General features: G+C 50.5%; 1 protein-coding gene and 1 pseudogene across 3 annotated transcripts in view; one reads left to right on the forward strand and one right to left on the reverse strand.

Moving 5' to 3' along the window:
* The first annotated feature begins 5540 nt into the window (after positions 1 to 5540).
* The window catches only part of Csnk1d (casein kinase 1 delta), a 29382-nt gene continuing 12207 nt past the window's right edge, over positions 5541 to 22715 (forward strand). For 2 of the 3 annotated variants that reach the window (XM_047546476.1, XM_047546477.1), the window contains exons 1-4: positions 5541 to 5930; positions 12822 to 12932; positions 21317 to 21465; positions 22001 to 22229. In XM_047546476.1, the coding sequence (XP_047402432.1) occupies positions 5855 to 5930; positions 12822 to 12932; positions 21317 to 21465; positions 22001 to 22229 (565 nt within the window). In that variant the 5' untranslated portion in view covers positions 5541 to 5854. The remainder of the gene's footprint in view (positions 5931 to 12821; positions 12933 to 21316; positions 21466 to 22000; positions 22230 to 22715) is intronic. The other variant, XM_047546478.1, reaches the window with a different exon arrangement.
* On the reverse strand, positions 17302 to 18354 carry LOC124979826 (39S ribosomal protein L39, mitochondrial-like; annotated as a pseudogene).

The raw sequence follows: 22715 nt of genomic DNA on the forward strand, positions 1-22715 counted from the left end.
TGTCAGGAGCATGAGTATGGGGGTGGAGGGCCGATGCACACCTGTGTCAGGAGCACGAGTATGGGGGTGGAGGGCCGATGCACACCTCTCAGGAGCACGAGTATGGGGGTGGAGGGCCTATGCACACCTCTGAGGAGCACGAGTATGGGGGGTGGAGGGCCTATGCACATCTGTGTCAGGAGCATGAGTATGGGGGGTGGAGGGCCTATGCACACCTGTGTCAGGAGAACGAGTATGGGGGTGGAGGGCCTATGCACATCTGTCAGGAGCACGACTATGTGGGTGGCGGGCCGATGCACACCAGTGTCAGGAGAACGAGTATGGGGGTGGAGGGCCTATGCACACCTGTGTCAGAAGCACGAGTATGGGGGTGGAGGGCCGATGCACACCTGTCAGGAGCACGAGTATGGGGGTGAGGGCCTATGCACTCCTGTCAGGAGGACGAGTATGGGGGGTGGAAGGCCTATGCACACCTGTGTCAGGAGCACGAGTATGGGGGGTGGAGGGCCTATGCACACCTGTGTCAGGAGAATGAGTATGGGGGTGGAGGGCCTATGCACACCTGTCAGGAGCACGAGTATGGGGGTGGAGGGCCGATGCACACCTGTGTCAGGAGAACGAGTATGGGGGTGGAGGGCCTATGCACACCTGTGTCAGGAGCACAAGTATGGGGGGTGGAGGGTCGATGCACACCTGTGTCAGGAGAACGAGTATGGGGGTGGAGGGCCGATGCACACCTGTGTCAGGAGCACCGGTATGGGGGTGGAGGGTCGATGTACACCTGTGTCAAGAGCACGAGTATGGGAGTGGAGGGCCGATGCACACCTGTGTCAGGAGCACGACTATGGGGGTGGAGGGCCGATGCACACCTGTGTCAGGAGAACGAGTATGGGGGTGGAGGGCCTATGCACACCTGTCAGGAGCACGAGTATGGGGGTGGAGGGCCTATGCACACCTGTGTCAGGAGCACGAGTATGGGGGGTGGTGGCCCGATGCACTCCTGTGTCAGGAGCATGAGTTTGGGGTTGGAGGGCCTTCGCACACCTGTGTCAGGAGCACGAGTATGGGGGGTGGAGGGCCAATGCACACCTGTGTCAGAAGCACGAGTATGGGGGTGGAGGGCCTATGCACACCTGTCAGGAGCTCGAGTATGGGGGTGAAGGGCCTATGCACACCTGTGTCAGGAGCACGAGTATGGGGGTGGAGGGCCTATGCACACCTGTGTCAGGAGCAGGAGTATGGGGGTGGAGTGTCGATACACACCTGTGTTAGGAGCACGAGTATGGGGGTGGAGGGCCTATGCACACCTGTGTCAGGAACATGAGTATGGGGGTGGAGGGCCTATGCACACCTGTGTCAGGAACATGAGTATGGGGGTGGAGGGCCTATGCACACCTGTCAGGAGCACGAGTATGGGGGTGGAGGGCCGATGCACACCTGCAGGAGCACGGTATGGGGGTGGAGGGCCTATGCACACCTCTGTCAGGGGCATGAGTATGGGGGTGGAGGGCCTATGCACACCTGTGTCAGGAGCACGAGTATGGGGGTGGAGGGCCTATGCACACCTGTGTCAGGAGCACGAGTATGGGGTTGGAGGGCAGATGCACACCTGTGTCAGGAGCATGAGTATGGGGTGGAGGGCCTATGCACACCTGTCAGGAGCACGAGTATGGGGGTGGAGGGCCTATGCACACCTGTGTCAGGAGCACGAGTATGGGGGTGGAGGGCCGATGCACACCTGTGTCAGGAGCATGAGTATGGGGGTGGAGGGCCTATGCACACCTGTGTCAGGAGCACGAGTATGGGGGTGGAGGGCCTATGCACACCTGTGTCAGGAGCACGAGTATGGGGGTGGAGGGCCTATGCACACCTGCAGGAGCACGGTATGGGGGTGGAGGGCCTATGCACACCTCTGTCAGGGGCATGTGTATGGGGGTGGAGGGCCTATGCACACCTGTGTCAGGAGCACGAGTATGGGGGTGGAGGGCCTATGCACACCTGTGTCAGGAGCACGAGTATGGGGGTGGAGGGCCGATGCACACCTGTCAGGAGTACGAGTATGGGGGTGGAGGGCCTATGCACACCTGTGTCAGGAGCACGAGTATGGGGGTGGAGGGCCTATGCACACCTGTGTCAGGAGCACGAGTATGGGGGTGGAGGGCCTATGCACACCTGTGTCAGGAGCACGAGTATGGGGGTGGAGGGCCGATGCACACCTGTGTCAGGAGCATGAGTATGGGGTGGAGGGCCTATGCACACCTGTCAGGAGCACGAGTATGGGGGTGGAGGGCCTATGCACACCTGTGTCAGGAGCACGAGTATGGGGGTGGAGGGCCGATGCACACCTGTAAGGAACACGAGTATGGGGGTGGAGGGCCTATGCACACCTGTGTCAGGAGCACGAGTATGGGGGTGGAGGGTCGATGCACACCTGTGTCAGGAGCACGAGTATGGGGGTGGAGGGCCTATGCACACCTGTGTCAGGAGCACGAGTATGGGGGTGGAGGGTCGATGCACACCTGTGTCAGGAGCACGAGTATGGGGGTGGAGGGCCTATGCACACCTGTGTCAGGAGCCACTCCCAAGTCTACCTATGAGCCCAGCATCCTCCTGACCTGAGCATTTTTGGAAGGGCCCACCTTGAAGCTCTGTCGCACTGGGCATGGTTCCCAGTACCTGAACTTTGGAGGACACGTTTGGACCACAGCACCCAGGCTTGACTCGGCCTGGGAGCTGCTCAGGACCACCAGTTTGGGGCAGAGGCAGGCATCCAAGTGCTACCTCACATTTTGCTGCCTCCACGTGGTGGCTGTACTCAGGGTGTGAGTGAGGCTGAGGGGGCACTCAGGCCTTGGCTGTGCAGTGGGTGAGTCGGGTGACTTCGGGGCCTTAAGGCACAGGATCTTTCTACAAGGTCACAAGGGAACTGCAGGAAAAGGTGGAGTGGCCCTTTTTGCAAACTCGGGCTATGGTTCAAACAGCAGGCTGGAAGGGAATAAGAATGGTCACTGGCAACGGCCTAGGACACCAGTCAGCAGGGAACTTCGTAGACCAGACAAGGGAGTTTAGCTCCTTGCTGCTGGCAGTAGAGACCCACCAAAGGTCCTGGAGACCTATCTTGTCACTTGGAAGTGTGAATGAGTGATTCTGACCAGAAGTTGGCAAGCAGGTCCACCCCAAGCTGAAACCCCTCTGCCCAGGCGGGAGGTCCTCAGGGTAGTCATCTCTCCATCACTGCAGGACACTGCAAGGTGATCCAGGGCCTGGGAGCACAGTCCAGAAAGAGGAGGCCCCCAGGTGTGTGTGGGGTAGCACCTGCAGAGCACCCCCCCACAGTGTCTGGGGGCGGGCTGGGCTTTTCAGGTTGATCAGTGTTGGACTGACTGCTCTAACTACAGGCTGTTCCTGTGTCCCCTGTAGCAGTAAAGGGAGAAAGAAGACCCTGCTGAGGTTCCTGAGGCCAGATTCTATCCCAGACAGAAGTGATCTGGATTCTAGTGCAGAATTATGACCTTGATGCCCACAATTGAAGGGTTGGCAAGCTGCCAGGGGAGAAGTGATACCATTCACTAGGATCAAGAAAGCACTAGGAGTCACCATCAGGTCAGGGGGATGCTGGGGCTGAGAGAGGGTGTGGCAGGACCTGGGATGTCCTGGGTGGGGGTGTTGGACAGACAGCAAGAAGACAGACTAGGAGCACACGAGCTCCCTCAGTCACTTGTTCCACCTCAGTGGGCGAGGGAGTTCAGGCAACCCCTTGAGCTGGACTCTCGTCTTCAGGACAACTTGACCTTGTGCTTGTCACCATGCAAGGTCAAGAGTGATTTCCAGGGAGGGAAGAGCTGATGGGGACCTGGCTAAGACCCAGTGAAACTCTGCTCACATCCCTGAATGCTTTGTGCTCTGCCCAGCCCAAGGGCCCCTAATGGGCAGTTTATCCTCTCCCCACAGGCAAAATCAAGAAGTGCCCCTTTGGTGACTCTTTTGCATATCAGAGACCCTCCACATACAGCCATAGTGCTGGTTACATGTGCAGTGCATGGTGGTCTACCTCTCAGCACACAGTGATTCTTGGTCTCATGGCATAAACTCCTTTTCTTTTGGAGGGGTACCAGGGATTGAACTCAGGGACACTCGACCACTGAGCGACATCCCCAGCCCTGTTTTGTATTTTATTTAGAGACAGGGTCTCCCTGAGTTGCTTAGTGCCTTACTTTTGCTGAGGCTGGCTTTGAACTCTAGATCCTCCTGTCTCAGCCTCCCAAGCCACTGGGATCATAGGTGTGCCCACCACACCCTGTCATCATGGCATAAACCTTTTAAAAATCTTTTTTGAAGTTGTCAATGGACCTTTATTTTACTTATTTATTTATGTGCAGTGCTGAGCATTGAACCTGGTGCCCCGTGCATGCTAGGCAAGTGCTCTACCACTGAGCCACAGCACCAGCCCATGGCATGAACTTTTGATGTTTTAAGTCTCTGGGTCTGGGGCTGTCTTACTGCCACATGCCAGCTTGGACTAACTACACAGTCTGTGACTATCTCATTTCAGAGTGACCAGTGCTTGAGTGTGAACTGCTGGCAGGTTCTGGGCTATGGATGCAGAGGAGCCTCAATCCACAAACAGAGAGCCCAGGCCAGTGAGCCCTGGGCAGGCACTTGCTGGGCTGCTGTGCTCAGCTGCTTTTCTTGTCCACAAGCTCAACATTGTGGTCCCAGGTGGCACAGAGTTCTATGCCAAATGTTCAAACACAGAAATCAGGTTGCCCAATGGTCAGGCTGTTCATGGCCCTTTGGTTTTTGCTGGGGTGTGAACAGAGAAACATGACTGGAGAGGCTGCACCTGCACGTTCTGTGTGGGGCTTCTCTGAAGGATTCCTCCCAGTTTGAAGCCAGTTGTCAACCTGAACTTCCACATCCGTGTTTGCTTTTGCCAGAAGAATATTCACATGCAAAAAGGTCAGATAAAAATGTTGACTTAGTGTCCAGGTTGATGGCACTGAAGGGAGGAGACAGGTATCAGGGCCTCACCCTCTGCACCCTTGGTGGCTTCACCATCCATCGTTCTTATTGACCACTTCGAGGCCCCAGAGCTGGATCAGGAGGCCAGCTCTTCCTCTGCCTTCACCTGGTACTGAGAAGGGGTAGGCAGTCAAAGACTGCAGGTATTGACATCCTGTGGTGCCCAAAGTCTGGGAAGTGGCAGCTCCCGTCAGGGTATACTGCACACTTATGACCCCTGATCCAGGGCTGGGACCCTCTGTCTTCCCGCAAAGGGCACCGCTCGGCGCCTTTCCCAGGTCTGTCGAGAGGACCAGCTGGCTTTCCCAACACCTGCAAACCAGAAGCCTTGCGCGACCACGTGCAGCCCGCCTGCGGGAACGCCAAGACCAGCGGCAAAGATCCAGGTCTCCGGCCACCGAGCCCAGAGCGGACCCTCTGCGCAGGCGCCCAGCCGCGACCGGAGCGCCCCGCCCCACCCCACGCCCCGCCCCTCCGGCGCGGCCCCGCCCCTCCGGGTTGCTAGGGGAAGTGACGTCACAGCGCGATGGCGGCGGCTCCTTTAGGCAGCTGAAGGGGGACTTAGGCCCGGAAGATCCGAGTCCATCCGCGGCGGGGAGAAGGCAAGCGGGGCCGGCAGGGGCCGGAGCAGCGGCGGCGGCGCTCGGACTGTCCCATCCGCCCCGTATTGAGGCGCTGGGAGCGGCGGGGCGGCCGGAAAGCGATGGTGAAAGCGGGGCCGTGAGGGGGGCGGAGCCGGACCGGATCCGCAGTAGCGGCAGCAGCGGCGCCGCCTCCCGGAGCGCAGACCCAGGAAGCGGCCGGGCGGGCAGGAGCGAACCGTACCGCCGCCATGGAGCTAAGGGTCGGGAACAGGTACCGGCTGGGCCGCAAGATCGGCAGCGGCTCCTTCGGAGACATCTATCTTGGTGAGGCCCGGTCGAGCGGGTGGGAGGGTGCGGGGCCGCGGGCGCGGTCGCGGGAGGCCCGGCCTGCGCCCAACGGCCGCGGGCCGAGCGGGCCGGACTGAGGGGCTGCGGTAGCGGGCCTGGGGGTTGAGTCTGCGGGGGAGAGGCCGGGGTCTGGGGGCATTGGGCCTGGGGGGTTGAGTCTGCAGGGCAGAGGCAGGGTCCTGGCTCATCGGGCCCGGGGCCGGGGCTGGGGCTGGCTGGGCCTTGGAGAGGGCCAGGGGCCTGGGGTCATTGGGACCGGGACTGGGATTGGGACCGGGACTGCAACCGCGGGGCCCGTGGGACCCAGAGTGGCGGGGGGCTGCGGCTCGGGCCTGGGGCTGGGTCTGGTTGGGTCCGGGAGAGAGGCAGGGACTTGGGGCAGCGGGCCTGTAGGTCGAGTCTGTGGGGGAGTGGCAGGGACCTGGGGGCATCGGGCCAGGGGCTTGGGCCGCTGGGTCAGTGGGCCTGGGTTTGGTGCTGCCCGGGCCGGGTGGAGGCAGGGGCCTGGGGGTGGGGCCCAGAGCGGGCAGGGCCTGGACTGCCGGGCGGGGCGTCGGCTCCCTACCCCCATCTAAGGTCACAGCAGTAAACAAAGGCCACGCTCGGCTCTGCAGCGGGTCTTGCTCTGACTGTCTCCACCCACTCACTTGCATGCTGACCCTGTGTCTTGCGCACGTGTCGGGGGGGATGTCAAAACAACCCAAGTGCACTGTGGAGGTGGAAAGTGGCCCAGTCTGAAATGGGGAAGTTCTGGGCTGGTTCCGAAGGCTCCTTGTTGCTGTCTGATCTTGCCTTTTCCAAAAGTGGCAGCTTCAGGTAACTAACCCACTGGAGGAGCCCATAATCCTCCAGGATACCACCTTAGTCATAAACGGACTGAAAATGTTCCCCTTGAGCTAGGACCGTGACTGGCCCTGGTCTCTGTTCAGAGCCTCTCCGCCTTGGAGTGGTCATTGAGTACATGAGAAGCATCCAAGTTGCATACTTAATACCTGGAAATAAAAATAATTAAATTTAGGTGATTGCAGACAAAGATAAATGTTATGATGTTGGCAAAATTGGAGGCAGGGGAAGTGGTAAGAAAGTTCTCATGAGTTGTTCTTATGACTATTAAAAGTTCTCAAGGTAGACTTGAAAAAACACTTGGGGTGGGAATGTCCTGGATGGTGTTAGTGAAAGAATACATGTGTATACATGTGTAATGAAAGATTGGCTTAAAGCTTCTAGTTGAGAATTTGAAAGATTTAACTTTTCTAAACTTCCAACAAAATTCCATTGATAATCTTAGTGAAATTATATCGTGCACAAATTCTTCCAAACCCCTGAACCTAAGAATGTGCTACCTAAGAGTGATGTGTCTGCAGAGGACTGCTGCCTAGATTTGGGTTAAAGATCTTTTGTTGAGCAGCCCAACCTGGGTGTGTTTGGCTGGCACAACCTGTCAGGTATGGTCAGGAGTCAGCAGTGCCTTGGGCCTTGCCTTTCAGATTATCCCAAGTTCGAGTGCTTCTCACCCCCACCCTTCCCAGGACCTTGAGGACTGACAGTGTTAGGATGAACTGACCCTACCTAGTAGCTCATAACTAGTGTTGGTTCCCAGTTAGTCTAGGTAACTCCATCACACGCCATGTTGATGATTTTGAACTTGTACTTCTGCTGTAATGACCTGCTGAGAGAAGTATACTTTAAAGACATTTGGGTTTCACTATTTAAATATTTATAACTAAGTAGTCAGTCAGATGCCTTCTCGGCAGTGTTTTGGGAGTCAAAGTGCTGGGTAAATGGAAGCTGTTTGGCTTATTTATAGAACTATGGATTTTGGCAGAAGTTTTAACTCAAGAATCTAGGAGCTGTACTGAAAAGCCTATCCATTAGGCACACTTTTGCAGGCATCAAAAAGTAGGTATTTTGAAACGTCTTGCTCTCTGAGACCTTGCCAAATAATTTTTGCTTTCCAAAGATCAACTCTGACAATCCAGTTGTGGTTTGGTTGCCACGTGTTATTCAGAGGTGTAAGTGTGTCTCATGGTGCAGACTTGGTGGGGGTTCTGCTTGTTCAGTGTTGCAGCCTTTGGGCACCTTATATTGGGCACAGTTGACCAGTTGGACCAACCTCTTCAGAGGGATTGGTTCTGTCTACCGTGTGTGTTCTAAGAGGAACTGTTCTGCCATCAGGGTATACTTCCACTTACTTGCATGGGGTTGGGCACCATTGTTCTCTCCAATGGCATTGGCTCTATACCTACATTGCTCTCCTTTCAAGCACCCCACTGAAGAACTGAAACATAAAATTATCATACTAACATGAGTAAGACAGGCTGGAAAGATGGGTCCATGGAAGGAGCAGAGAATCTATGCCATAGTTTTGTGCCATTTGTCTGCAGCCAGTCAGATGTGAGGAATTGGGTCTTAACTTAAAGTCTTTGTCATGAATTCTAATGTGGGTATAAATGAAATCTTTCCTAACTGTCGCCACTTTGGTTGTTTGTCAGAAAGCACTTCACTCCTCCAGTGGGGCTCATCTTTGATCTTTGGATTTCCACCCAGGACTTTCTGTACTTCAAGGTATTTGAGACTGGGAGGAAGAGGAGGCTATCCTTGAATTTCTGGCAGTGCCCCTAGTTGGCCTGTCTCCTCTGGCAGCCTACTGTGCAGTAGCCAGGAGAAAGGGCTATAGTGGGGTGCCCCACCATACTGTACACATCTTTCCCCAAATTGTCCCTTCAGAGAGGGGCAGCATGTAGAGCTGTTCCTAGAATGTCCACGCTAAAGAAAGCATGTGTACCGGACCTGAGCTACTGTGGGACCCAGAAAATCCAGTCTCCTTCCTCAGTCCAAGCCAGCCAAATGCAGAAGACTTTTTTGGGGGCAAACAGGAAAAGCAACACAGCCTGCACACCTGTTGAGAGCATACCTGGGCAGGACGTTGTATGCTGGTATTGCAGGCAGGTTTAGGGCAGCCTCAGCCCATTGTCCTCCCCATTGTCAACCCTCGCTGGAGGTGACATTTTTTTTGATGCAGTGGAAACCAGAAATCCTTTCATTTTGGATGGCAGTGTGCCTCATAGAAACTCGATAAAATCTGAAAATGGAGCCCATACTCTTGTTGTGGACCATGTGTTCCCAGTCCAGTATGATGGTATCAGAGAAGAGCCTGTGGCATGGGCCAGACTGAAGGCCAGTTTGTCTGATGGTGTCATGGTAAGTGGAGCACCACTGTGTTGCGGTTGTGAACAGGGTGCCTGCAAGGTACCAATGTCTGGGTTTAGCCTTTGTCATTTGTTTTCTAGAAGCAAGTGGTACGGTCGAGGACCCGGCTAGAAGAATGAACTATTGGCTTGTGTTTCACTGTCATTCCTTCAGTTTCTCGGAGTCTCCATCTGTCCATCGCTTACCTGGATAGACTGCATCAGATTATATGATGTTCCATATTTTGGGAACTAAACTTTAGTAACCTGTTCATCTCTGGTTTTCCCCTCAGTACCTTGGTATCTCTGGAGAGGTACCATGTCCCCACTGCTGGCTGACCATGAGAACATAGCGGTCACTGCCTCTCACTGGGACTCCATTTACCTTGGAATTGTGTATTACATGAACATTTCAGTGAGGAATCATGATACTGTTCCATGTCACCTTGCCATAGTTTTCCCTGAGAGATGACTTTGCCCTGTTTTTCCAGGGTGACTCCCTGTTTTCTGTTGACGACCCTAGATGGGAATAGCCAGGCTGGTAATTCAGAGTTCCCTTCTTGTTCCAGGACAGGGTCATGCTCTGGTCTAGTTTCATGTAATTCACTACCTTTATTATCTGCTCAACTCAAAGAACATAATTTTGTGTTCTTGGAATTAGCATTATTCTATGTCTAAACCCAGACCAACACTAGGCTCGCCTAGTGGGAGAGCCCTGTCTTAACAGAAGAGCAGAATAGTTGAGCTGCAAAAAAAAATTGAGGTGGTTTGAGTGATAAATGTTCTTAAATAGACAACCTGAATAAACATCTGCTTGTCACCTGGTTTTGTCTTGTTCTGAATCATAGCTCTTAAATACTTGTGTTCCTTCTTACAGTATTTCTTCGACTTACTTGTGATAAAGGACCAGGATTTATAATTTCTAGTCTGTTGCTGACCACAACTTTTATAAAATAAGGTAGACATGATGCAGCAATGCCAAGTGGCTGTCAGCTTATCAGTGCTTCCTTATCCCATATTTGTCTCCTCAAGGTCCAGTGGCAATATGGGGTAGCATTGCTAGTGGGCATGGGGATGCTGCCAGCCAGGGTGGGGCAGGGCTTCAGGGCTGCAGGCTAGTGGGTTTTCATTGGGACCTGCAGGGTGCACAGAAGCTGTCTGCCTGGCCTTTCATCTTGGTAGATAATGAAGTCCATGGAGGAAACCCTGGAGGGTGTAAGGGTGTACTGCCTTCAAACATTTGTCTTTTTTGTTTTTTTTTTGCTTTTTGTTTTTTTTTGTACCAGGGATTGAACTCAGGAGTGCTTAACCACTGAGCTGTGTCCCTGGCCCTTGTTATTTTGACACAGGGTCTTGCTAGGTTGCTTGGGGCCTCAGCCTCTTGAGCCACCATTTCTCTCCAGTTGGTCGACTGACTGCCAGTATAGCACATGCCCTTGGCTGCATTATAGGGTGTAATTCAGGTTGTGTTTCAGAGTTGCCAGTGGTCATTTGTTCCCACAGCTGTCAGTATTGTAGCAGTGACTGTTAGACATAAGCTTTATCAGCTGTAGAGTGAAGCTAGAGTTATCCTCCTTCTTCCTGAAGATCCTGGTCCTAGGTTTATTGGCCCTGGACTGTCCTGTCAGTGTGGACCTGCCAGCTGGCAAGGGTTGTAGTGTTGTCCCCCAGAGCTGGGCTGCTTTAGGGTGCAGGGAGTCGCTGATATAACTGGTGAGATGAGTCACCACTCCTCCTGGATGGAGGTCAGAGTCCAGGTCCTTAGAGGAACTCAGAGGTCATTTTTCATCTGCATAGTACATTTTAGATGAAGTCATTTCTTTTGCAATTAGATTGTCCCAGCTGTGGGCAGAAAAAAAATGAACTGTGTTACCATCTTGTGATTGCTCCCAAAGTGGTATGTGAAGTTGTTAAATCTGGAGTGGTCACTGGCAGTGATCAGATCCTGTAGCATTGTCTAGGGACTTTGGCAGGTTTGCTGGGAGTGGTGTGTCTTGTGCAGACCTCTGAGCCACCAGAGCAGCTGATTCTTGAGTGTTCGCTGGACAGTGTGGATGACAGCAGTCATGTTGTCCTGATACTTGTTGGCCTTCCTCTGCTCTTCATCTGGAACTCAAGTGCTGTGTAACTGTAAGCCCCTTCATCTCCTCAGCTCCCTGTGAAACAGACGACAGACTTCTCCCACCTCATCTCAGCTGAGAAAAGAAGCTGAGTCGCTGAGGGCTGGCCAGATTGCTCTGTCTCCACTGCAGTCTGTCTAGCACAGCCTCCGCAGGAGGTCTCCCAGGAGTCTCAGCCTGTGGGAGCCCTGTTAATTCCTTTACAAATGACCACATCCCTGGGCAGAATGGAAGTGTTTTGTCATTTTGTCATTGGGTGGGTGGTAGTATTGTGGATGGAACCCAGGGGAGCTCTACCACTGAACAACATTCCCAACCCTTTTTAGTTTATGTGAATCAGGGTCTTGCTAAATTGTCCAGGCTGACCTCAGTCCTATGTCCCTCCTGCCACAGCTTCCTGAGTAGCTAGCACTTCCTACTTAGAAGGACCCTATGACAGGAGAGGAGGGCCAGGTATGCTGTTGGAGAGACCTCATTTCTGTTCTCAGAGCCCTTGGCTACATTGTGTGATGAACAGGGAGGGTACCAGGTAGGGCTTCAGGTCACTCATGGACTCAGGAGAACTCTGTGAGCCTGGAGGAAAGGTGGTTGCCAGCTCTTGAGACCCTTGTTGAGAAAAGCAGAGGTTGACATCTCTACATTAAAAACTCCAAACTGGGCTGGGGTTGTGGCTCAGTGGTGGAGTGCTTACCTAGCATGTGTGAGGCACTGGGTTTGATTCTCAGCACTATATATAAATAAATAATAAAAAATATTTTTAGTTGTCCATCAACAACTAAAAATTTTGTGTGTGTGTGTGGTGCTGGGGATTGAACCAGGGCCTTGTGTATGTGAGGTATGCACTGTATCAAGTAAGCTAAATCCCCAGCCCTTAAAAAAAAATAAAAATAAAAACTCCAAACTCATAGAGTATTTCATCACAGTATATTAGTCAGAAGGTGTGAGTTGCATTGGTGGTACCAGTGGAGCCCTGGGAAAAGTCCTTTCTTCAATCTAGTATCCCCAGGAAGGGAGTGGGGCATCCCTTGGCTTAACTGAGGGTTTCTGACTAGAAATGGCTTCTGTAGCTATGTGGGCATTGGTTCTGCTTGGAAACTGCCTAACTGCTGAGGGCTGTGTTAGGTGGATGCTGTGCCCATCTGGATTGAGGCTGTGGAGGTCTGGCATTTAAACCCCACCCTCCTCCTAGAGGGAGACTCCAGCCCACTCCCAAAGGCCATCAAGGCAGCTTGGAGAAACACCATGGCACGCCCCATGGTGCACTGGGCAGGTGAGTGCAGGGGTCAGTGGACAGAGCTGATTGGAAGGTGCAGATCAGAAAGGAAGACTCTGGAATGGGTGCAGATGTAAGCAGGTGATAGAATACCAAATGAACTTTTCTATACATTTCAGATAATTGTCATTCAGCCACTGATACCATCTTAGAAAATAGAGAGCATCCATCATTTGGTTTATCTCAGAAAATTCAAATACTACCAGCATTTCTGCAGCATTTCTGTGATGTTGGGTCATGTCGTAGACATTAGATGATTAATGTGTGGTTTTCTTTCTTTTTCAAGGTACGGATATTGCTGCAGGAGAAGAGGTTGCCATCAAGCTTGAATGTGTCAAAACCAAACACCCTCAGCTCCACATTGAGAGCAAAATCTACAAAATGATGCAAGGAGGAGGTATGTCCTTTACCTGTTAAAGGAGGAAACCAAAGTTTTATCTCAAGCCAGTCTCTTATTTATTTTGGGAAAGTAGGGGGAGATGTCCGTCCACACCCTTGACCAAGTTGTTTAGGGCTTCTTTCTTAAAAGAGACTGGCTCAGCTACAGAAGATCTCACTCATGCTCTTCTGCTTATATACCACCTTCCTTAGCTTCCCACTAGGTTACACTATCTTTGAAATGTAGGATTTGCATGAATTTTAAAATGCATGGTGTCTGTTGATGGTGGCAAGTGTCACCAGTGATATTGCATATGATGCTGGGACCTCTGGTGGGCCACACCCTGTGCTTACAGCTTTGCGAGGCTCTTCAGACCATCCAGCTCCAGTTTCCTCTTGAATAAAATAAAGGTTTTCAACTCGGCTACTTCTGTGACACTTTTCAAGTCAGTCCCTTATCCAGTTCTGTGAGACCTTGCCCCAAGGCCTTGGGGTACCTGCATCCAGCTGGTGCACAAGATCTGGGACCAGAGAGTACCCATCTTGACCTCAGAGTCTTACTTCCAGAGTGTTCTGGACTGTAGACTGGGTCTAGTGGATCAGGGTTTCATCTGGGGAGCTGAAAGCCGTGAAGCACAGCAGCACTGTGGAGGGTGGCCTCACCAACGTGGTTTCCTGTGGTCCTTCTCACCTGCGTGTGGAGCAGGTTCATATCCGAGGGATGGCTGTGCTTCAGCTAGAGCTGCCTGCAGTATGGTTGTAGTTGGAGGATAGAGGGGAGCCCTCACATTCATCCACATTGCCTTCATTGACCAAAAGGGCCAGCGGGAGAAGTCGGGTATTGAGGGCATCTTTGAAGCTTGAGGTCTTCCCTCCACAAAAGCAGTTTAATCTGTGAACCGGCATTTCTGTAACAAAGTGTCTTTGGTAGCAGATACATCCCAAAACAGCATACCTATTTCTGTGGTCCTCCTTGGGCTTTATGTGACCAGAGGAGGCCATAGGGATGACAACTCTCTGGTGTCATCCCTCCCGCAGTGTTGTCCCAAGGAGAGATCAGCAGAAACCCAGTCCTGAGGGCCTTCTGTAGAGGATCAGCCTCTTGGGGGCATAGAGGTTACGTGCAGCTTTGAGGTTGTGATGAGTTGGGTAGAATAAGATGACACTGGGTTTGGGCTTTGGTGGGGGTTACATAAAACCCACAAGCCTAAAAAAAGCATTAAGGAGTGATTCTCCATGAGAACATGCAAACTGGGGAGCCTGTGAGGGGAGAAGGAAGAACAGTCCCTTATGAGCCCAGGATGGGCGCTGGTGCAGGCAGACGTCTAGTGATCGCCAGAGAGGAGCCTGTTCCACTCAGAGCAGGTCTAACCCAGCACCACTCTGGTGCTGTGCATGCTCTTCTCTGCCACTGTCCACAGACATGCCAGCTGCCCCTGGTGGGCGTCATCACCTCCTGCTTTGAGCCTCTAACATAGAGTGGGAGGAATCACTTACTCCCTTGTTTTTGCCCACATCACTTCCAGGATTCTGGAGTCCAGGCATGATTCCAAAAGCATCTTTGATTACCATTCCCCAGACATGGGTCAGATTTTACTCTTGGATAAAACAAGGGTGTTGAACCCTGTTGCATGCTTGGGAGATACCTTGAAGGTTTGTTTTTAAAAACATGTAATGTTGCAGCTGGGCATAGTGGTACACTCCTATAATCCCAGTTACTTGGGAGACTGAAGCAGGAGGATCACAAGTTGGAGGCCAGCCCGGCCTACTTAGTAAGATTCTGTCTTAAAAAGGGTTGAGGGTGCAACTCCATGGTAGAGCACTTGCCTGGCATGCATGAACCCGGGTTCTAGCACCACAAAAGGGGAAGCAGAGTACATCATCTGGCAGTTCCTGTTGGGCAGATTCTAGCCAGGACCACACCAGGGTCAGGTACAAGATGAAGGCGCCTGTTCTGCCTGTTCTGCATTGTGTTTCACTGCGCTCCCGCCTCTTGTGGCATGTCCTCTGTGCAGGTGGGTGCAGATTGTTCTTCAGAAAGAGATAGTGAGCACCTCTGATGGTGCTTGTTCTGATCTTGTGTGATGTGGGTTGTCCCAGGATGTTCCAGAAGACAAAGCTCAGGGCTAAGTGGCTGTGGTCCATACTCTGACTTACAGCACGGGCTTTACCTGGGAAACTGGTAAAGGCTGGTGGTGCCGTGGTGCCTGACCAGAGAGCTACTGCCCTCCGGTGGTCACAACTGCCTCAGGGGACATGCTGTCCTCACTGTCATAGTGCTCCTATGAGGTAGGTACCATGTCTTCAACCTCATGCTCCAGGTGAAGTACAGGAGGCTCCCTGGTGTTCCGGCGACACAGGCAGGAACTTGAGTTCGGGAGTTGAAGGCCACCCTGGCCTATTTAGTGAGATTCTGTTTTTAAAAAGACTGAGGATGCAGCTCAGTGGTAGAGCGCTTGCCTGGCACGCATGAAACCTGGGTTCCTGCAGCACTGAGCCTCATGACGTGCCGACGGACTTCATCTGTCCACAGTCTGGTTGGGACAGTAGGCTGAAAATGTGGTGGTGCACGCCTGTAATCTCAGTGGCTCAGGAGGCTGAGGCAGGAGGATCACAAGTTCAAGGCCAACCTCAGCAACCTAGTGAAACCCTATCTCAAGTTTTTAAAAGTGCTGGGGATGTGGTTCAGTGGTAACCACACCCTGGGTTAAATCTCCGGTGCCAAAAAATAAATAAATAAAAATTAAAAAGGAAAGAAAACACCCAAAAAGAGCAGAAATAAATTAAAATTAGCTGTGTTGGTAAAAGACTGGGATTGACAGCTGGTGTTTATCAATACTAAGTTACTGCCAGATAAGACCTAGAGACTGTAGTACCTGCTCTTTTCCAATCCTAACTCGCCCCAGAAGTAGCTTTAGAATACTCTTTGGTAACCCCCAACCCAGAACATTTTACTGGATTCTGGCCAAGGTGAAAGTGGCTGTGGTGGGGTCTGGGGCAGGGGTGCACACACGGTGATCCTTCGGTCACCAGGTGTCAGGAACTCAGCATGTGTAACATGAAAGGTGTGGCACGTGTTAGAGTGGACGCCTGTGCCCCTCAACCCAACAGGGACTTGGACTCCCTGCTGGAGCATGGGCACCTGCCTGGCAGCAGTCTGTCTCCATAGGCCCTTGCCCATTTGTGTTTCCAGGATTCTGGGGTGTTTTTCCAATGTGGGGCATTGAACCCAGAGCCTAGTGCATGCTGGGCAAGTGCTCTGCCACTGAGTTGCACCCTGAGCCCTGTTCTTCTCTTTTTGTTTCTGTCATCCCACAAGAAATTAATGTTTTTCAAAATCTAAATAACAATATTGTCTGGAAACATTTGACAGGGGTTTTGTGTGTTCAGCCGGGGTCTTGTTGTTTTGTCCATTCTGGCCTTGAACTTGAGATTTAGTTTCACCCTGCTGATTGTCTGGGATTACAGGCATGCACAGTGTGCCCAGCTGCCATTTTTATTTTTAGTCATTCTGAGGCTGAATTGCTGAAAAATTCATGAAGAATTTTGTTTGTATTAATGCCGAGTCCCCACATTAGTACATCTTATCAAAGTCATAGCGAAGGTATGTGTACCAGTATCTGACCCTGTCCCCTGTTTTCACCCCAGACATTTGTTTAGTTCTTAGACCCCATGAAGGGAAGCATCCATGTTCACAACTACAAGTGGCAGCAGCAGATACTGCCACAGATACTGTCTCTAGCTCATGGTGCTTGGGTCTCTGGTCTACCTGCTGGCTTTAGTTGTTTCCACAGAAACACCAGAATCAGCACTTTTCAGGCACAGATCTGTTTTAGGTTCTGGATTTTGCTGGTAGAAACGCCTGGTTTCACAGAGTCCCATTTATTAGCATGACCAGAAAGTTCTTTGCCTTGCATCAGCAGGAATGGTTTTGTGGCCATTCGTGCACTGGACTTCACCACCCGTTTGCTGACAGCTGAGAATGAAGCATGCCACAAGCTTCATCTCTTCTGGTCGGGGATCCCTGAGAGCAGGAACCCCTTGCTGGTAACTGTATTTTATTCTGTCTCTAGTGCCACAGGTGTTAATACTGTTACCACTGTTAGTGCTGCCTTCATCCTGGAAGGAACTCTGGTGTGCCAGATACAGTTTTGAATGTTGTGTAGTACAGTTATATTTTGTAACTTTTTTTTTCTGTGTTACATTTTTATTGGGAACAACATAAATTGTTTTACCCTTTACAGAAAGGAAAAGGTAAAGATGGACATCAATCTTAGGGAGGAAAAGTTATCTCTCCAAGCACATAAAAACATTATATTACAAACCTTTATTTTATTATACATATTTAATTTTCAGAGTTATTAGGTAGACATACTTTTCTCTGTGGTTTAGTGATCTTCAGTTACCAGTTGCCAAGATCTTTCCAATACCTTATCCCATGTTGTAAAATGTGCTCTTAAATGAAAGGGTAAAGAAAAGACCCTGGAATCTTCTTACAAGACTTGGCTGAGGTTGAAGATTGTGAACCACTGACACTTCATACTGGAAGCAAATACTTGTTCTTGGAATAAGAGGGCCCTCGATCACATCAATGAAGTCACCAATTCTACGTAGCTTTACTATTCTTTCAGGGTTCTGAGATGCTTTCTCTTCTATAAAATCTAATTTGTACTTGTTGTGTTGAAACATTTCTAATGCCACTTTTGCATCAACTTCCAGATCAAATGGAAGATCTTTATAAATTAAAGCATGAGCATCTTTTGTGATGTAACGCAAGTTCTCTTTTATTGGCATCAACTCATCTAGTCTTTTATCCAAAACTGCATCATAACAGAAGTCTCCAGCAATTACAGGAACTTCTGGAGCTCTGGACCAAACTGACCAACTACTAGATGAATGCTCTCTCTATCACACAGCCATCATGATGGCACAAGAACACCAATAAGTCTTATTTACTTCTCTTGGATCATGATCTTTGAAAGTAAGAAATTTAATTTCACAGGACTTGATCAAAGGCTTATACATGTCCCAGGGCTGTCCGTCCACAAGAGACAGAATGGACTTCCTGCAGTACCACTCACTCAAATGCATGACACAACTGTAAGGAGTTGAAATGTTTTTATTCATCACAAAGACAGTGCCAGGATCAGTTTTGCCAACATGTTTAACTTCAGTCTTCTCAGTTTGGGGAATTAGTGATAACTGCCTCTTTTTCTCTTTACTAAAGAGATCATTCCATATTTCTGTTAGTTTGGTAAGTGACAACTGAGTTGTAGGTGATGTTGCTATAAATCTCCAGCCGGCCCTGCTGCCCAGGGTGGCTTGCCAAAGCCACAATCCCTGGCCCATTGCAGCTATTGCTTCCAAAGTCAGCTTTTGTAACTTTTTTTTACCTAATACATCCTGCAAACTGCCATCATTCATAGACAATAAAATTTTCAACTTAGTGAACCCAGAAGGGATAAGTTTAGCTTAGTTAACTTAAGAGCAAAATATGGTCATTTTGTTTTATTACACCAACAATGATCAATTACAGAACATAGTTTTAAAAATGCCAATAGCAAAAAAAAAAAAAAAAAATTAAGATATCTAGAAAGGAACACTTGAGATGTCAGTTTTCTGAGTTGCTCTTAATTCAGTGAAATTTCAGTCAAAATCCAGCAGCTTTTCTTTCCTGGCAAGATGAGTCTAGAATTGAGGGAGAAGAGGGAAGGACAAGATGAATCACAGTACTCCAAGTACTGCAGCTTGCTGTGGAGCGCTCTTGATTGGAGCTGTCTTGCTCTGGACATAGATGGGGCCTAGGAACAGTGACACACCTGGCCCTTGAGTGGTTCTCACTGAGAGGAACCCAGACTGGAGAGGTGGCCAGCTCTGGAGTGGGACCGGAAGAGCTACAGTGAACCTGAAATAGCGCCAGAAGGAATAAGGTGCCCATAGCAGGCGGGCCCCTGTCCAGGGATCTGTGAACAGGGTTGAAAGCTGCCTGGTTCAGGCCTCACAGCGAGCAATGGTATTTCAAAGTCACTGCGTGTTCTCAGAATCTTGAGATTTTGTTAAGTGAACTGGAACGACAGAATCACTACAGGCCACCCGGGTGGTACTAAGGAGGCCATCAAAGTGCTATGTAAACCAGCTGATGGGCATCTTATATTGTGTCCCTGGTGTTTGGATGCTTGGTCACATACTTAGGTGATCATGGTGCTGCAGATTTTCAGAGTGTTTTGAATAAGTCCGCTTTTTGAATGACTTCAGTACAGGTTTACCCGTGGTCCCAGGTAGGTAGACTTGTTCTTATTCTCTAAAGTCAGGTCTTACACTCTGTAATTTGGAATTTTACATTCTTCTATCTTTCAGTTTTTATCAAACGGCCAATTTGATTCAAATAAAAGAAATGAGTGATGATGAGGGTGGGCTGTTGGTGACTGCTGTGCTCCCTGTGAGGGTCCAGACCTGGCGCCTGGTGCTCTTCCTCTGCAGCCAAGGACTTCCCTTCACCACACTGGTGGTGCAGGGCTGCTGGGGCTGCACGTTCCTGTTGCGGTCCTGTGCTATGGCTTCACAGCTCTGGACTCTGTCCTCTTCCCTCCCGGGCTCTGGTTCCATCTGCGGCTTGGGGTTGCCCCGCAGCTCACTGAGGCTCTGGGTAGCTTCCTCTGGGTTTCAGTGCTTTCTGTTGTGCTCAAGTTGGTGAGTCCGTGGCGTCCTGTTCCTCATTCCACTTAGTGTGTCTTCACTTCAGATGCCATGGTTCTCACCTGTAGACATTAGATTTGGGTCTTTATATCTCCATGCCGTCAACTTCCTTGACAGTGTTACCTCATTATAACTTAGATCTCGTGCCATTCTCTGCGGATTCCAGCAGCTGGGTTGGTTTCCAAGCTTGACCTCACTGGGTGACTTTCTGCCTTCTCACATGCCTGGTGGCTTCGAATTCCATGCTCTGTGGGCTGTGCATCTTCACAATGCTCAGCTTCTTTCTCAGCTGTGTTCTGGAATGAAGTTCAGTTATATTGGTCTTTTTGATTCTTACTTTTATGGTCACACTTGGGAACTGGGGTGCAGGGGGCAAGGGTATAGTGTCATCTGCCTGAGGCTGTCTGTTTCAGAAACTTTGTTCTGTGTTTTGTGTGGTATTTGGGTTTTCCTTGGATATTGCAAGTGTGGGGAGGATTGGGTTTCTGTTACTCCATCTCTGCTGGAAGTTCAATTTCTACACTTTTACAGGAAAATAATAGATTTTTTTTCCTGACTCTTGAGGTGAGAAAGAGAAAGGATTTCTCAAGATAAAGTACTGGACACATTACTCAAGGAAAAATCTAATGACTTTATTTTCCTTTGGCACTGGGAATTGAACCCAGGGGTACTACTGAGCCACATCCCTAGCCTTTTTACTGTGAGATGGGATCTTGCTAAATTCCCAAGTTTGGCCTCAAATTTGGCAGTTCTTCTGCTTCAGCCTCCCAGGTTGCTGGGATTACGGGTATGTGTCACCATGCCCATCTTAAAATGATATTTGAGTGGGAGGATTTCCCTGTTGGTATCAAAGCTTACAATGAGGCTGAGTCTTGTTATGAAGGGGCCAAGAGGCCTGTGGCCTGTTCACAGAGCAGTGGTTGGGACATGTGTGGGAGCTTGCAGGAGAGCGAGCAGAGAACCAGCCATGGCCCTGGGAGGTCCTGTGAGCGGCGTGTCAGTTCCTGTAGCACGTGGGTCCTGACCTGGAGGTGGCCGTGGTCGAGCTCATGCTCTCAGCTTCTGTGTGCCTTCTGTAGCCAGTGGCTGTGCCAGGAGTGTCATGGAGTACTAATTGATGTCTTCAGATCTGTCCTCCCTCGTGTGGTCTTCTGAATCACTTGTTTCTGTTAGATTTATCTTGTCTTTATTTTCACTGAGTTGCAGTTAAAAACCTGGGTTGTTTGTGACTCCCTAAGAGTTTCCATTGCTTTTACTTTTCTCATCAACATCAGAGTAAAAGAATGTTCTTCTCTCCTACCAGCCCACAGCAGCTCCCTTTCTCTTTTGTTTCTTGGTCTTGCACTGCAGAGCTCTCTGGTGCGGCCGTGGTCTCCAGCTGGCCCTGCTGGTCCCTTCTACACATCTGCTGTCTGGCCCCCCTGCCTTCTCTTTCCTATGCTTTGCACTTCCTGCCCTTAGAGGCCAGCATTGTGAAGTCAGCATAGGTGCGATCTCATTTCCCTCCACTGCCTGCCCTAACCCTCCATAGAGTCTGTTCTGTGTTGTTTTTCACATTTTTGGCTTAATCTCGGCTTCTCGTCCTTGAGGGCAGTTTCGTAGAGTCCTCTGACCCCCTCAGCACTACCCTGAACCCCTGATACCTGTCAGTTGAGTAGAGTCATTGCTGTGGTCTGGGCTCAAGGGCTCTTTTTGTCTTCTCTTCAGTGGGCATCCCTACTATCAGATGGTGTGGGGCTGAGGGGGACTACAACGTCATGGTGATGGAGCTGCTGGGACCCAGCCTGGAAGACCTCTTTAACTTCTGCTCCAGGAAGTTCAGTCTCAAAACTGTCCTGCTGCTCGCTGATCAAATGGTAAGCATTCCTTTCTCTGATGTGCCCAAACACTGTGGACACTTGGTAAACATTTGTTGGCCTGATGGATTAAGTTATTCTGCTGCTATTTCTCCATTATTAGACCTGTTAAACAGGAATTTGTTCAGCCTTCCTTGATTGGTTTGGAGAGAAGAACTCTCTCCCCACAGCATTGCTGAGTATATGGTTGTATTGATGGGCTTCCCAGGTTCTCTCGGGATCACATGGTTGATTCCCAGTAACTCTGGTGTGGTTTCTGAGGGGATTCTTGTGTGTGGCCTGTGCATAGTCCAGCTGGTGCACACCATTGTCTAGTGGAGTCTGCTGTCTGTACACCCCTGTGGAGCTAGGGAGAGGAGATACCCAGGCCTGGGGCAGGAGAGCTGAAGCTGCCTGGGGACGCGACTGCTCAGTTATGAGTCCACCTTCCTGATTGTTAGTTCACTCTGCTCTGACTGAGGAATAGAGAGCACATTCCATTTCTAAGGCTCATGCTCTGGGATGTCATCTCTCGCCATTGCTTCTCTACTTGTAGATTAGTCGTATTGAATACATTCATTCAAAGAACTTCATCCATCGAGATGTGAAGCCGGATAACTTCCTCATGGGCCTAGGGAAGAAGGGCAATCTGGTCTACATCATCGACTTTGGGCTGGCCAAGAAGTATCGGGATGCAAGGACCCACCAGCACATCCCATACCGAGAGAACAAGAACCTCACTGGGACGGCGCGGTACGCCTCCATCAACACACACCTTGGAATCGGTGAGCCTTGGGCTGGTGCCACCTACCTTGGGTGCCTCTGGGCATGTCTGTCCCTCAGCTTTGGGAAAAGGCCAGCTTCTCAGGTGGCCTCAGGGTTGTGGACATGAACAGTGTTCAGAACCCAGAGGTCTGGAGGCTGTTGTCAAAGCATTGTAGCAGACAGGCTGGCTTTTAGGACTGCTGGAGTGAGTGATGATGCTTAGCTGGGGTGTTTGGGGATTTCCTTAATAGCATGCAAGGGACACTTCTGGCGAAGAAGCCATTCGAGTACATTTTTCTGTTATTTTAAATCTTGTGTGTGTGTGTATGCGATTTTTTTTTTTTTTTTTTTTTTTTTTTTTTTGTGGTACTGGGAATTGGACCCAAGGGTGTTCTACCAGTGAGCTACACCCGCAGCCCTTCTTGTTTTTGATTTTGAAACGGGATCTCTCCAAGTTGCCAAATCTAGCCTCGAACTTGGGATTATTCTGCCTCGGCCTCCTGGAT

This window comes from Sciurus carolinensis, chromosome 3 (genome assembly GCF_902686445.1).
Source record: "Sciurus carolinensis chromosome 3, mSciCar1.2, whole genome shotgun sequence".
Lineage (NCBI taxonomy): Eukaryota > Metazoa > Chordata > Mammalia > Rodentia > Sciuridae > Sciurus > Sciurus carolinensis.